This window comes from Microtus pennsylvanicus, chromosome 14, assembly GCF_037038515.1.
Source record: "Microtus pennsylvanicus isolate mMicPen1 chromosome 14, mMicPen1.hap1, whole genome shotgun sequence".
Lineage (NCBI taxonomy): Eukaryota > Metazoa > Chordata > Mammalia > Rodentia > Cricetidae > Microtus > Microtus pennsylvanicus.
Genome location: NC_134592.1, coordinates 41,022,470 through 41,037,523, shown reverse-complemented (window position 1 = coordinate 41,037,523; position 15,054 = coordinate 41,022,470). Strand labels below are relative to the sequence as shown.

Genomic DNA, 15,054 nt, shown 5'->3' with positions numbered 1-15,054 from the left:
TGATCATAGTTCAATTAACTACCAGTACAATTAAAGCAGAATTCTAATTAAAGTAGGATCTCAAAAATGCACTCCTTGGGGATACACCAATGGCTTCCCTTTTCTTTTCATCTACCCTTTGTTCTTTGTCTTTAGAGTTCTAGATGATTCTGAGTACTTTGAGAGGTAATAAACCTTCTCGGACACCCTGCAACAAGAACTCATGTGTTTTACATATGCTCACAACACTCTCATGCATACATGATGTGGGATTCCCCTCTGTATGCTGTGAATATGCTTTACTACCATTGGGTAATAAAGAAGCTGCTTTAGTATATGGCATGGCAGAATAAAGCCAGGTGGGAAATCTGAACACACACACACACACACACACACACACACACACACACACACACACACATTTATATATATATATATATATATATATATATATATATATATATATATATATATATAGAGAGAGAGAGAGAGAGAGAGAGAGAGAGGGTAGGCAGAGCCATAGAGACTCCATGTAGCTGCTAAAGTAGAAGGATGCCAGAATGTTTATGGTAGGTCACAGCCTCATGGCTATTCACAGAATAATAGAAATGGGTTAATTTAAGATATAAGAGTTAGTTAATAAGAAGCCTGAGCGAATGGGCTTGTTGATATAGGAAGTCCCAGCCCAGTGGGAGCAGGCCATTGACTGGGAAGATAGTCCTGACCTGTCTAAGGGAGCTAGCTAAGCCTGAGCATGAGTGAGTGAGCTGGAGCAGGTCAGCGTGAGAGAGCCAGCAAACAAATCTGTGGTTTCTGCTTCTCATTCCCACCTGAGCTGTCAGTATGACTTCCTTCTATGTGGATTATGACCTGGAATCTTACAGTTTAAGTCAAACCAACCCTTTTCCGCCCAACTTGCTTTTATTTACAGTGTTTTATCACAGTAACATAATAAAGCTAGCTCACCCCAACCCCCGCCCGTCTCTATTCCTCTTTCCCACATATTCATCTGATCAGGAGTCATGTCATCTTCTCACCAGATATAAGAAAGTACTCCAAAGAACTAGAACCATAAATACACATTTGCATCACCCTTGGTGTGCCCGCTCAATCAAGTTGATATTTACTTAAAAACATCTCCATGACTGCTTTGTCTGAACTGATATCCTTTGGGTTTAGGTTTATGAATGGTACCCAGTATTACCAACTCGGTAGTTTACAGACACAGGTGCTGTTCCTTTTCAGCATTCTCGAATACAACAATTAGATATTTCCCCCCATATTTAGATGGAGATTTGGTCTCTTTTGCATCGTTTTTGAGATGGCATGACAGTTAATTATCATATTATCAAATTAATAAAGATTTAGAACTCATTCCTGAAAAGGCAATTTTATTCTTGCTGTGGGAACTCCTTCAGCCAATAGCCTTTAAAAAACCAGCCCATTTTGGGTATGGTCTCATGTACTATAAAGGCAGACAAAAAGCATGACTCTTGGCTGCTGGATTTGGTTCCAGTTCCTAGTGCACACAGAGGACTGTGGATTATTACTCTTCCTGTGGGTTTACCCCCAAATAAACAAACCTTTGTTATACTCCACTCTGGGCTATTGCGGAACTCTTGTATGCCGACATATTCTTAATATATCCAGACTCAGTCACTATGCTGTTTGGCATATTTGATATGTTCCTGAATTTTAGAGATGAAAGGAACTGATAGAGTAAGGGAATTCCATTTTACAAATGATGATAAATGATAGAATCAAGACCACCTGGTGTTAAGCATTTTCACTATAACCTTCATCCACACACTCATCCACCCATCCACCCAGTAGCCCACCATTGATTCACTCATCCCTATACACACACACACACACACACACACACACACACACACACACCCCTACCTCTCTATCAATCCACGCATCTACCCACCCATTCCATTCACCTATCCATCTCTACCCATCAATACATACACATAACCATCCATCCATACAACCAACATGTCAGAGCTCCTCCTGCCTTATGTGGATTCTGGAGCTGTAACTTATAAAAATACTTCCCAAACTTGTAGACTACCAACCCATTAGAAGAATATTGACAAATAAATGTAATTTTATAACATAAAGACATATTATGAGTACTCTGAGGCCATGTCTTTAGTTGTAGATGAAGAATTAGCAGAGAAAGCCATAAGAGTTTCAATGGAAAAAGTGAGGCAGGCCAGGTATGAAGACATCTGGGATAAACAAATAAAAATCAGGAAAAATCGAGGCCACTTATGGAAATTCTCAGTGTATCAGCATGACTGACATATAAAACCTCACAGTGAGGGGCGGTAAGGAATGGCTGAGTTCTTATTCTGGCAGTTTCTCCGGGGGCAGCCTATGCTCAGCTAGACATTCCATTGGGATGAAAAGTGGGGTTATATGAATTGTAAGGACAGGAAAAGATGGCTAAAGCCACTGCTTTCTCAGAGAGGCCTTCCAGGTCTCTATCGCCTGGGGCACTTTTGCTTAGGCAAAAATACTTTCTGGGTCAAAAGTAAAAGAAATGAAGTCATCCAAGCAGCAGTGAAGGCAACCCAAAATGGTGGGTTGTGGAACTGGGTGACAAGAGCAAATGCTGACAAGATAATGTACTAAATAGGAAATTTGTAGACTCACACCCCGGAAGATTCCCATGACAGCTCTGTGTAGGTTTAATTCATAAATGCAACAACATGATTGAGTCAGTAACTTCCACTGAGCACTGTTTCAGGCATGATTCTAATGAGATCTCTGACTGTATTTGCTGATTTGCTTCCCCTGTGTTCAGGACAATTCTAGGCACTGAGAATAAAATAGACGGCCTCCACTCTCCATGGGGCCTCTATTGCAGAGGTAGAGACGCAGTAAATCCAAATGAAAGGCTGTGGGGAACACTGGGTTCCATGGGAACTGGGAAAACCAAGAGATTGACACAAACCAGGTGAGTGATAGGAGAGAATGGGAACTTGGACAAGACAATAGCTGGAGAGCAAAAGCTAATGGCAGATTGACTGGAAGGAAGAGAGGGGAGTGTGTTGAAGAGAGAGTCACAGTCATGTGGTCCTGTGACCCAAGAGCTGAATCCCTGCAGCAAAGTGACATACTGGGTTTGAAATAACTGAATTTAAGATTTTAGTGCGGCACATTAATGCGTATCTGTTTCCTTACATCAGATTTTATTTTCTCAAAATATCAACCTTTAGTAGGGGTTGGGTCCTCCAAGGAAGATAACAGAAATACAGGAGTCTTGGCCAGGCTTATTCCTGCAGCCAACCTAGACTTTTGTGTGCTTTCTTAGTTTACTAGATGACTCTGAACTACCAAAGTTCGCACTACTGACTTGGATTTATGACAAGAGTAAGAAAAGAAGGAGCAAGTGAAGGGCTAGAGATGTTTATTTTGACTTTATAAAAGTTTAAAATTAAAGTAGGGTTTAAAATGAAAATAATTCAGTTGGTAGCATGCTTCCTAGAATGCAGAAACCTCAACTTTGGTCCCAGCACCATATAAACAAAGTACAGTTTTACATGTCTGTAATCTTAGAACTCAGGATATAAAGACAATAGTATCACAGGTTCAAGGTCATCCTTGGCTGTATAGCAAGTTGAAGATCAGCCCAGTATACATGAAACTCTCTCAAACCAACCAACCACACAAATGTACCAACTAATCAAACCAAAGAAACCAAAGCCAGCCAAAGAAACAAAAATATGGATGGGTTAGCCTTCCCAGCAGGTGAGTATAAAGGGGAATGAGGAGAAGGAATGGGACAAAGAGTGGTTGCAAATAAGCCATTAGAGGAAGACAAGAGCTGCAGAGTTAACCTTGAATTATTCAGTTTTAGAGGAAAATGTAGAGACCCCAGTTTCTATTTAACTGAAATGCAGGTTCCCTGAGGACAGTGGTCTTGGGGTTACCTTATACCTGGCATTATGCCCAGTCCTTAATAGGTACTTAGTATTTGTTACTTGTTTACTGAGTGAATCGGTGGATCTGAGCCACTAACAAAATATTTTCAAGAGAATATAAACAGTTGTGCTAAAGGCTGAGATCAAGACGGTTGAAACTTCAGGAATGGAGTGATTCTGAGGGAAGATGTTGCTATCAAAGAAACATTTACCCTACACCGTGATTGCAGAGCGATACCCACATCCATGTATAGGCATAAAACTACCTAGATGTGTGTTTTCATGTGAGTATAAAAGCATAGGTATATGCTATTTGGTCCTCACAGTGTCCTTTCTATGAATGTCCATGCGTTACCTCTTTCAGCTTATGAATCTTATGAAGTATGTTTCAGAGACCCACAGTTGCAGAGGGCTAACTTTGGAGATGAGGACGCAGTCAAAGGCACAGGATATCAACTATCTATCTACAGGAAGCTGGATTTACCATGCACATATTTTCAGTGATTTCTCCCCAAGACTAGGCATCATTTCTAGAGATTGCATAAAACTGTAAAACTCTATTTTAAGATTTGTTGGAAGCTTTTACATTGCAGACACACATTTCCTTTGAGAGGATAAACCTTTGTGTCACAAAACAGAGATGCCTGTTCCTTAGCTCTCTGGGCTCTGCATGTTTGTTCACGAAACCTCCAGCATTTCTTGCATTTTGAAGAGTCATGCCTAACTGGCTGTTCCTATGGATTCCTTTACCCTGTCCACAGTGTTAAGCTGATCTATGGGGATCAGGCTTCTCTTGGCCCATGTAACTAGAATCCATTACTGCTAATGGAGGTTGTATGTGAGCCTGAGGAGGCATACAGACATGGGGAGAACCCACAGTTTAGATTTTCATGGTCATTTTTATTTAGCCACCATAAGAGTTCAATATAGAGTTTCTTTGTTCCCCTCCCTCCAATGCTAACTGACATTGGCTATAGGTATCTGGTGACGGGTCTGTAGTTGTGACTTTAACGGGTGCAAGCATGTCTTTCCTCTGTTTCAGCCAAGAATTGTTGAGAGTGAAATGTTCCCAGCCATTAAGAGACTACCCTATCAAACACAGTTGCTCTGTCCCCTGCAAAGACCTACTCCATAGACCTTGGCGCAGGAACTGGCACGCTGCCTGGTTTTAGTTACAGCCAACAGTGCTCACGTACTGCGCATATTTTCTTTATGTGTGTATTAATAAGGTTTTGCGTGTTCTAAAAGAGAGACCTCAAATTTCTCATCATGCTTGTTCTGTATTTCACGTGAGCCCCGAGTTCTGGAGGAACCGAAAAAGTGGAATCCGTACACGTGAGGTAGTTGGCCATGGTGTTGGCCATGGCATCTCAGGATGCCCAGAACTTCTTTCAGCCTTTGTCTTCCTGGCTCTCCCGGGTTTATGAAGCTCTCCAGCAAGCAGGCGATGCACTGTCGGCGTCGCTGGTTCTTCTAAGCAAACAGGATTCGGCGTTGAGTGACAAGCCAGACCAGGACTTGGAGGATACTAAGTTTCAAGAAACCTACTTTGAAGATGGAGAGCAGGGCAGTGATAGGAATTCAGAGGAGGCAAACTCCCTGTTTCTTGAAGAGGACCATTTCTCACGCTCTAATAGTGACCTTCAGGACTCTGGCAGTACGGCAAGTCCCAGACTTGATCAACAAGCCAAAGACTCATGCTCTACCACACACCAGTGGCCCGATCCGATCCCAGCTGGCCCGAAGTCCCTGCATACGCTTTCTTCTATTGCAGAGGAAGAACGTGACTTTGAGAGGCAGAGATGTGGCCTCCAGCTTGGCTTTGACACCCAGCTCCCTGGCTCTTTAGAAAAAGTCGATGGAGGAAGGCAAGGTAAGCTATTCAGTACCATTGTCTCCATGCTCTTGACACCTTATATAGTTTCATTTTGATTTGCGTTTTAAGTATCACATTGATTTTACTTTTTCTCTGCCGCTTACACATCCCCTCATCCTGGCTTCTGATTGAGAGATACAATCCACAGGAATATTTTTGTTCTATGGGGCTTTACAAGATCCATGTTTGGGCTCCATATTTCAAAATAATAGTTGTGAGCAAGTGAAAAGCTTAAAATGAATCCGAGGGTTCTGCTGGAGAAGTCCCCGTGCACATGCCATGGTTTTTTAAATATCTTTTAAAATGTTCTTTTTCCCCCTTCCCTCTAGGTTAGGAATTTCTAGATGTTACTATATTATTCAGTGTGAAATCCTGTGCAAACAGCCATGCTTGTTGCAGGATTTGTAGTTGATAACACTCCAAGAATACTTCTCTCAGCGGCTCACTGGGACATGATGCGAGATGACAGTAGATGGGAGAGCTTTGACATCGGTTGGCTTCATTTGCTTTTAGCCTGGAATAATAAGGATGCAGTTAATAAAAGTTGCCTATGACACTTTATGTTCTCAGAACTGAGCAGAGTGGGACTTTAAAAGCACCATTGGATATGCTATAAATGTAATTAACTCTGGGAAAGCTATAGGCGTGTGTGATAGCATAGATTTTCCACAGTTTTAACCCATAGAGAGGTCATCCTACCTGGTTAATATATGTGCATACACAGTCCACACATATTAGTAGATTATTTATACCCAGACAAAGTCATGACTTCCTTTCTTGTTGGAGGGAGCCAACATTTCTGGGATACCATATTGTCTTTTTCATTTTCGATGATTCTTCCAAGTGCCATGGTATTCAGGGAGGATTTTACCAGACACAGGGGATCTTGGTGTTTAAGAAAACAAAAGTATCCTATGCCTTTTGCAGCACTTTCTAGAGAGAGAGAGAGAGAGAGAGAGAGAGAGAGAGAGAGAGAGAGAGAGAGAGTTATTATGTACATGTAGGCTTGTGCATGTGATGTTCAGATACCGAATGCCTTCCTCAATTGCTTTCCATCTTTTTTTGAAACGGTCTTTCATTGAAGCTGGAGCTTGTCTATTCAGCTAGACTAGCTTGTCATCAAGTCCCTTGAATCCTCCTGCCACTGCCTGCCCCAATACCAGGATTATAAATACACACTGTACCCAGCTTTTTGCATGGCTTCTGGGAATCCAGACTCAGGTCATTGTGCTTCAATAGCAAGCAGTTTATTGACTGAGCCCTGCCCCCACCCCCACAATGCTCTCTTGACTCTTATTTGTTGAACTGGAAAGTCAGACAGGTTAATATTCCTTCTCAAAGACTAAATATAAATGACCACAGTTCTGAGTCATTTAAAAAATTATTTGTGAAATATTTGGTTGAATTTTAGATTTGAGTTGAAATTGTATTCTGATTTTAGAAAATTCTTGCCTAATTTTAATTGTATTTGAAATTAATGTGAATTTGTCTTAACAGATGCTCAACAGTGATTTTTTTTGGTTAATTTTCATAACTGTGAAATCTGAGTACCAACATTAATTAAACCCAACCTTCGAGTCAGATGATAAAGACCATGATGTGACTTCTCCATTGTACGCACGATGGTGAGCTCCATGTTAGCTGTGAGGCGGGATGAGGCAGAAGGCAAACTAATTCCTCTGAGGTGCAGCCACTCTCATTTTCTTTTTATACTTGCAGAATATAACCCAAGTTCTACATTTGGAAAGAAGCAGAGTTTGGGTGGTCTGATCTTAGAGTTTATATGTTCTTTATTCCCTATTACGATACAATTTACGTAAGATGAAATTCACCTTAGTCTTCTGTTTTGTTACTGTTCAGAGCATCTTGTCATCATGAGTAAGGCATAGTGCAATCTCACCACTGCAAAGAATCCCTGCACAGCTTTCTGTAGGCATCCTTTACCTCCAGATTGTGGCAAACATGACTTGATACTGTTTTTTTTTCTGGCTCTATTAACTCTTAGTGTTTTTTAGAATGCCATCTAAATGAAAAGGTGGATTTTATGCCCTCTCAAATCGGGCTCCTTTTATTTACTGTCATGTGTGAGAGCTGCCCCTCTTCATGACCCTTTATGTTATTGAATCCTGTGACATTGGATGCATGTAGTAGTTCATTAATTGGTTTCTCTGCTGAGGGATAGTTCACTTTTCACGAGTTTTATTTCCTTCTAAGAATTGAACTCTTCATTCCTTTTTCTTGTCTGATTACATTGGACAGTCTCTCTATTACCATGTTAACAAGAGTGGTGGGTGTGTACTTTCTTGTCTTCGTCCTTAACTTAGCATAAAGCTTTCATGTCTACTTCAAGGCTAGACACAGGTTAAAGAAGTTCCTGGCTTTTTTTGTTTTTTGTTTTGTCAAAAGAGAATATTGAATTTGGTTAAACAGTCTTTGGCCAAACTAGAAAATCTACATCAACCTTCTTTTTTGCTGCATTGCAGTGAGTTGTATTGATTAACTTTGAGCTGTTGAATTAGTCTGATGTAGCTTGCAGAAGATCGTTCTGGCTGTGCTGTGTTATTGCTTTCATTCATTGATGAATTTGACTGGCTAGTGTTTTAAATGAGGACATTTTCGTCTATTGTCATCAGGGATTCTGATGTGTGCTTACCTTTTGTGATACTATGGATGAAACCCAGAGCCTTGAACATAATCGACAAGCATTCTTTTTATTTTCATTTTTATTATTTGATACTAAGGATGGTATTATTTCTGATTCAACTCTAAATAATTCAAATAGCTCTTTAAAAACCAAAAGGATGAATTGTCATCGCAAGATTCTTGTAGGAATGATAGGAAAACTGAAAATTCAATCGCCACCCACTGGGTTTGCAGTTAAAATGAGAATCAGATGTAAACACAGATATGTACGCAGGCATTAAAGACACAGGGTAACAATGTACAGAGCTTAAATGTGCTTGGAGCTGTATGGCAGTACCAAAAAAAACTTAAGTCTGCCTGCAGGGGTCTGAGAAGGTCACATATACTAGGAAATTCATGGTGGAGGACACAGAAGGCACGGCGAATGTTTTCAACATTGCTGGAAAACATCAAGCTGTGCATAGAGAAAGGGACAACACCAGGATAGCAAGGTGACACCCAGGAAGGAGGGGTGGAGCTGTCTGGGATGTCTCAGGGCTGCAAGGAAAGTCCAGCAATGCATACAGAGAACCACTGTGGTCAGACATTCTGAAGAAGATTTTCATTAATACTGCAAAAGGGGTCTGATGTATGGCTTGTCACCTACTGGGACAGCTTTGAACCAGTAACCCAAAATATCTTTTCTTTATTGAAAATAGAACTTTTCATACAATATACTCTGCTTATGACTTCCTCTTCCCCCATGCCTCCAAGTCCTTCCCCATATCCTTTACCAACTGGATCCACACCTTTTCTGTCTCTCCTTAGAAAACAAATTAAGTATCCAAAGAATAATAATAAAAAGATGTGATAAATAAAAAAAACAAATCAGAATTTGAAAAAACAAACAAGGAAACAAGTCCTAAAACTCACAATAAATGTATATTGATGCAGAGACACACAGGTTTGCACTCTCAGGAATCCCTTAAAAATCCCAATGTGGAAGCTATGATATACATGCAAAAGACCTACAGTATAGAAAAAACAAAACAGAGCACAAAGTCTTGATGTAACATTATGAGATAAAGAGCCTCAAAGATGCTGTTGATTTCATTTTGTTTTGGCCATCTATTGCTGGGTATGTGTCGTGAAGCTGGAGCTCAGGTCCTTGTGTTTTCTGTGCTAAGACCGGCCTTTCTCCTGCAAGCAGCTGAGAATTACATAAAGGGTCAGAACGGTGACACCAGAGAGTTGTTTGAGAATAACGCTAGCATCGGTTCTGAAGTTGGAGGGACCAGGATATACAAGGAGGGCATACAGTAGTGTGGAAGAAGGACCGTCTAAGTCAGCATGGACATATGATAATCGATGACCGCCAGTGCGTCATTGTTCCACCAAGAAGGCATTGCGTAAAGGACATCTTTGGTATGGCTTTGGAGTTCGGTGGACATTCTTCCTACTAGAGGTGGAAGTCCAGGTCCTTGACACCTGAAGGTGTGATCAGAATCAGATGAGAGTCAACATCTTGAAGCACCAAGGACAAAAGAAGTGGAGAGAGAGAGAGGGTCCATCTTCTTCCCTTTCTTTTGCCTGGCGCCTAGAGTGTATTTGGGAGAAGGAATGGGAAAAGTAGGCTTCTTCAAATCCAACCTCAACATTCTATTTTGCATCCCACCCACCCCCTCCCATTTCACAGAGAGCAAAGGGCCATAAGGGACACTGGAGAGAACCAAGCATGTGGAGGCAGAGGTTGAACATCTGTAAAGAGAGGTGCTCTGCTGTGGCCTCTCTTAATCACATGGGCATAGCACACCCCACCACACTCAAAACACTGTGGGAAACTGACAGGCACAGACAAGACAAGTCATAGGCTCCCCTTTTAGTCTCTTCCAAGGCTCTGTCATTTGTTTAACCTGTTTCCAAGGATCTAAAAACGTTTTCAACTTCCTGGCTCTTGGGTATGGAGGGGATTGGTTTGTAGTGTGGCCTTTGAGTGGGACAGTCTTGTTAGTCCGGGTTACTCATGGCTGTAGATGGAGGAGCATTACTAAGTTTCCTCTGGGGAACCTCCACTTTCTCCCTTTCCCTGAGGTGAAACGACCTCTGCATTTGCTCTAATTGCCTTTTAGCTATTGAGCAAATGCTCTTATTTGTCTTTTCTCAGAATAAACATTGCTGACACTAGAATGTATGGCCGTATTCTCAGCTGTACAGATGTTAAGGTACCTGTAGATTTAATATATATATATAATATATATGATATATATTAAATATATATTAATATATGAGTTAATATATGAAAGAATCTTCCTGTACCCATCCCCCCCCTTATTGCCCAGGGGTAGTGTAAGCCATTCTGCTGAAGAGAGCTATCTGGAGGGAGGCGAGAAAAATAAGCACCCTAATCTAAGATTTATGTGCACTTTTTGAAAAGCCTTATCAAGCTTGCTTTTCCCGTTTAATCTTGAGTTCTTTTCATAATGTCGTATCTTGATTTTATGTTCCTTAATGTGCCATATTTTTCTGCACAATAGATTTTAAGCTAAATTGGCCCAAAACAAGAGGGATGCTGAATGCTTTTTGTAACCATGGAAACATTTCTGGGCACTTACCGAGGACCTGGCTGCCAGTAGTAAATGTAACAGAGAAAATAGACACGCTTCGTTTAGCAGTTGCCGATGATTAAGAGGCGGGGAGAGTCTTACAGTGACATCCCAAGATAGGCTTTTTGGTTTAAAGACCCAAATCCAAACACAGACTTCTCATCAGAAAAGCAGCTGTGACACCCTTGATATGTCACGGGAAGGAGTTCTCATCATGTTCGAAAAACATCTTTGTTTTCAGCTTCTCACTTGCGAGTTATGTGTGTGTCTGTGTCTGTTTTTTTTTAAACTACATATATTTGTTTCCAAGAAATATGCTTTCTATTTCCTGAAATAGCCTGCTAATGGAATTAATGCGCCTCAAGTCCATTGCCATATAGAACTTTGGAGACAATCTTGGCGAGATGGAATGTATTTAAAAGATAGAACAGCAGGTTTTGAGAGCGTGGTGACATAATTGGACTTTCTAGCCAGGTTTCTGTACTAGGGTAAGATACTGTGGAAGGAAAAGAATCCACTACATTCTTAGTTTGTGGCTAATGTCAAGGTCATGGATGGAAGGCCTTGGGACAGATGGCAGCAGTTAGGAATAAATGGTAGCAGATATTATAGTGCAGCCAATTCAACTTCAGCCAGGATTCATACTTCCTGTAGGATGTGGCCTACATGAGAGCTGTCTCATCCTCCTTTCTCCTTTCGTTGCAAAGTTGGACCCTTGCATTGCCGTTGCAGGAGTGCGATCCTGAAAGTAAGCCTGCCCCACATTAAATTTGTCTTCATTTGTTTGCCTTGGTTTCACAGCATTTGCCAGCGACGTCTTTGTTATCCAGAACCAGCTAGGGAAAAGGTTTACTGTTCTGCCACACTCTGAGAACCTATCTTCTGGAAGCTTTAGACCTCAATTTCCTTGATATTCTGTTCCGCACATTTTAGAAGAGCTAACATTAGTGATGTTCGAGGAGCTGGCCTGTGCTTTTCAGATCTTGGCACTGAAGGCAAGGACATTGCTGCTGCTTCTGTTAACCTGTTTCTGGAACTTCATGTCATTCTTTGAGGAAATGTCAGGGCCGTAAGAAATTTTTAAATGACAGAAATTTGGGGCTGGAGAGATGGCTCAGCCATTAAAGACTAGGCTCACAGCCAAAAATAAGAACTTTTGAAGGTCTAACTTATGGCCAGGATCAAAGTATGGACCCTGTGTTTCCCACCCTGTTTTCTGTGTGCTGCTATGATAGGATGCTGGGGAAATAGAAGGGTAGGTCTAATCAGCATAATAAAGTTTTTGTCTGCTATTTTTCTATGGTCACTGTTATTAAGAATTGATTAGAAGAATTTAAGGCAAGTTACAACCCAAATAAGTTTCAACTCTATTTTATAAGTTCTCAAGGGATCACAAATTCTTCTAGACTTGTGGAATCAGTTAGTGAAAACTGCTATGAAGTTTTCCCTGCCTTTGTAATGTATCCAGGGGTGCCCTTATTTTCAGTTAGCCAATAAAGAAGGAGACACTGGAGCCAGGAAGGAACCACCAACTTCCTGAAATGTCTTCATGCAGAGGGAGACTCTTGCTTGCTGTGTGTTTATACCACGGCTATGCATGCACAGTCCCCGTCCCCTCTGCCAGTGTCTCCTCTATCACAAACCCCTCCTTCCCCCACTGAGACCCCTTCAGGTCCACACCTGGAGCTCTTGTTTTGACAGAAGAGTCTTATGATGGGAAGCTTGTCTGCACTGTGATTTAAGCTGTGCTTCTCTCTGGGGTTCCTGGTGATGATGTCGAGGGGAAGTCGGGTCCCTACTAATGGAGTTCTGAGCGCCCTTTATATTTCTTAGCCTTTAAATCTGCTTGGGAAACATTTCAAAAGCACAGGAAAATACAGAGGACTATCACAAATCTGTCACATAACTTGGCCATGTTTTAGCATTTTTCTATATTTAATTCAGATTTATTATAAAGCAGCCTTCTAGGCCAGATGGAAATAAAGTCCCCTGAGAGAACCTCTTTGCTTTTTCACTTTTCTCTACTCACTAAAGGGGGAACACATCTATATTTGGGGATTATGATTTCAACTGTGTTTTTATTCTGCTGACCAGTATATGTATGTGTGAGTTCTATATGGGATGCTTGTGTGACTGCATGTACACAGAGAACAGAGGCAACCTCAGCTGCCATCCTCAGGAATACCACCTCCCTCCCCTGAGACATGGTTTCTTACTGGCCTGGAGCTGGCCAAGGAGGTTAGACTGGCTGCCTAAAGAACCCCAGGGATCCTGTCTTTGTCTTTTTAGTGCTAGGATCATATATATATGTCACCACAGCCAGAAACACATACTCTTGCATGTTTCCAAAGCTTATACATGATATCATATTGGACATACCCTGTGACTTGCCTTCTCCTTCCATTCACTGTATGTTTGGAGTCATAAGGATGTGTGCAGATTGGTTGATGTCATCCGATCTTGTAGTGTTAGTTAACCGTTCATTAAGCTATTCTTCATGCCTGGCTGGGACTGCTAACAGTTCACTAACATGAATATCTCTATGAACATGTACATTGGAGTTCATTTTTATGGAGACACAATCCTAGTTCAAGTCTTTCTTAAACTAGACGTTTCTTCCCTGGTTGATGTTCTTTGAATAAGTTGCCAGTGCCTCTTGCTTTTTCCTCGGATGGTTCAAATTGGTTCCTGCTCCCCGGTAGCCAAGAGAGTTATAAGAAATAGAGTACTTTAGTCATTTAAAGAATCTGACTTTTAGAAGTTGTGTAGTTTCCCACAGCCTGTTTAAATAGTGAATAAGTGATTGAGAACATGAATCAGTGGTATTTAATTTAGGGGATGTACAGGATCCTTTGAAGTGTAAAATGGTCTCACTTGTATGACTGTCCACATTTGAGCTAAACAAGGACATCATGGACAGCTCACAAAACCTCAACCTGACATACAGAACGATAGACAACCAAGGAAAGCTGGGAGCAGGAGAGGTGGTCGTCTCCAAGGAAAAGCACACTATTGGTTGTTCAGTGTACCATGGTCAGCCCTGAACACGTACATACACATAACATTATATGACCTGAACCAGGTTATACTTAGGGATATGTATGAATATACCTACATATATACATGCAATAGCAGTTAGTGAAAAAAGAGGCTATAAATTTGAAGGAAAGTGGGAAGGGGTAAACGGGAGGGTTTGAAGGGAGGAAAGGGAAAGGAGGAATGTATTATAATTTTAAAAATAAAATAAAAAGTAAGTTATGAACTTATTTATCTGCAAAAATTCAAGGGAGAATACACTATTTAAGATGTCTGTGGAATGTCATGGGTATATGGACCTCCTGAAATTCATCCATGGTACTAAGATTAAAATCTACTGAATTCGAAAGAGTAGGTTGTTGATAATATCTCAGGGGCTCCTACAGTTTAGATCTAGGATGTCCTCTGAAGATCTGCGTGTCAAGTTCCCTAGCTTGATTCCTGTAAGGTGGTGTAACCTTTAAAGAGGTAGGCTGTCCTAGGTCACTGGTGGTGTGCCTTGAAGGACACTGGAACCTCAGCCCCTTTATGGTTGTACATTTGCTCTTGAAGCGAGTTGGTTTGCTTCACTAGGTCCTCTCTGCCACGATAAGCTTCCAACTGACGGCCCTGAAACCTCCAAACTCACGGTCCAAGATAAGCTTTCTCTTTCCAACTTGATCATTGCATGTACTTGTTACAGTAGTGGAGGCAGGGCCGACACAGGCAAGCCATCCATTGTGCTAGTTTATTTGTAGTCTTTTTTTTCTCCTAAGAAAGTAAAATTGGAGATAGGTAGGAAGATTGGTATTGGTTCTTAGATTACTGTCTGTGCCCACATCCATTCCTCTGCTTTGAATGTTTGGGATTAGAATCCCAAAAGTTGGATTCATTCTGAAGGAACATCCTCCTATCTTGTGCTAAGAAGGAACATTAAAGGGGCATTGGAAGATGGAATTGTGGGGCAGGAGGACTTGCTGTTTCATTCACTGCTCCTATTTTTGGAACCCCAGTAACCACCTTA

At 41.2% G+C, this 15,054-nt stretch overlaps 1 protein-coding gene across 5 annotated transcripts in view; it reads left to right on the top strand.

Annotated features, from left to right (window-relative positions):
* Syt16 (synaptotagmin 16) overlaps nucleotides 1-15,054 on the top strand; it is a 234,854-nt gene that overhangs the window by 144,435 nt on the left and 75,365 nt on the right. For 2 of the 5 annotated variants that reach the window (XM_075948756.1, XM_075948755.1), the window contains exon 3: nucleotides 5,689-5,787. The exons of 1 other annotated variant lie outside the window; for it this stretch is intronic. In XM_075948756.1, the coding sequence (XP_075804871.1) occupies nucleotides 5,689-5,787 (99 nt within the window). Of the gene's footprint in view, nucleotides 1-4,956; nucleotides 5,788-15,054 lie in introns of all 5 variants that reach the window. 2 more of the 5 variants (XM_075948753.1, XM_075948754.1) reach the window with 1 other exon arrangement.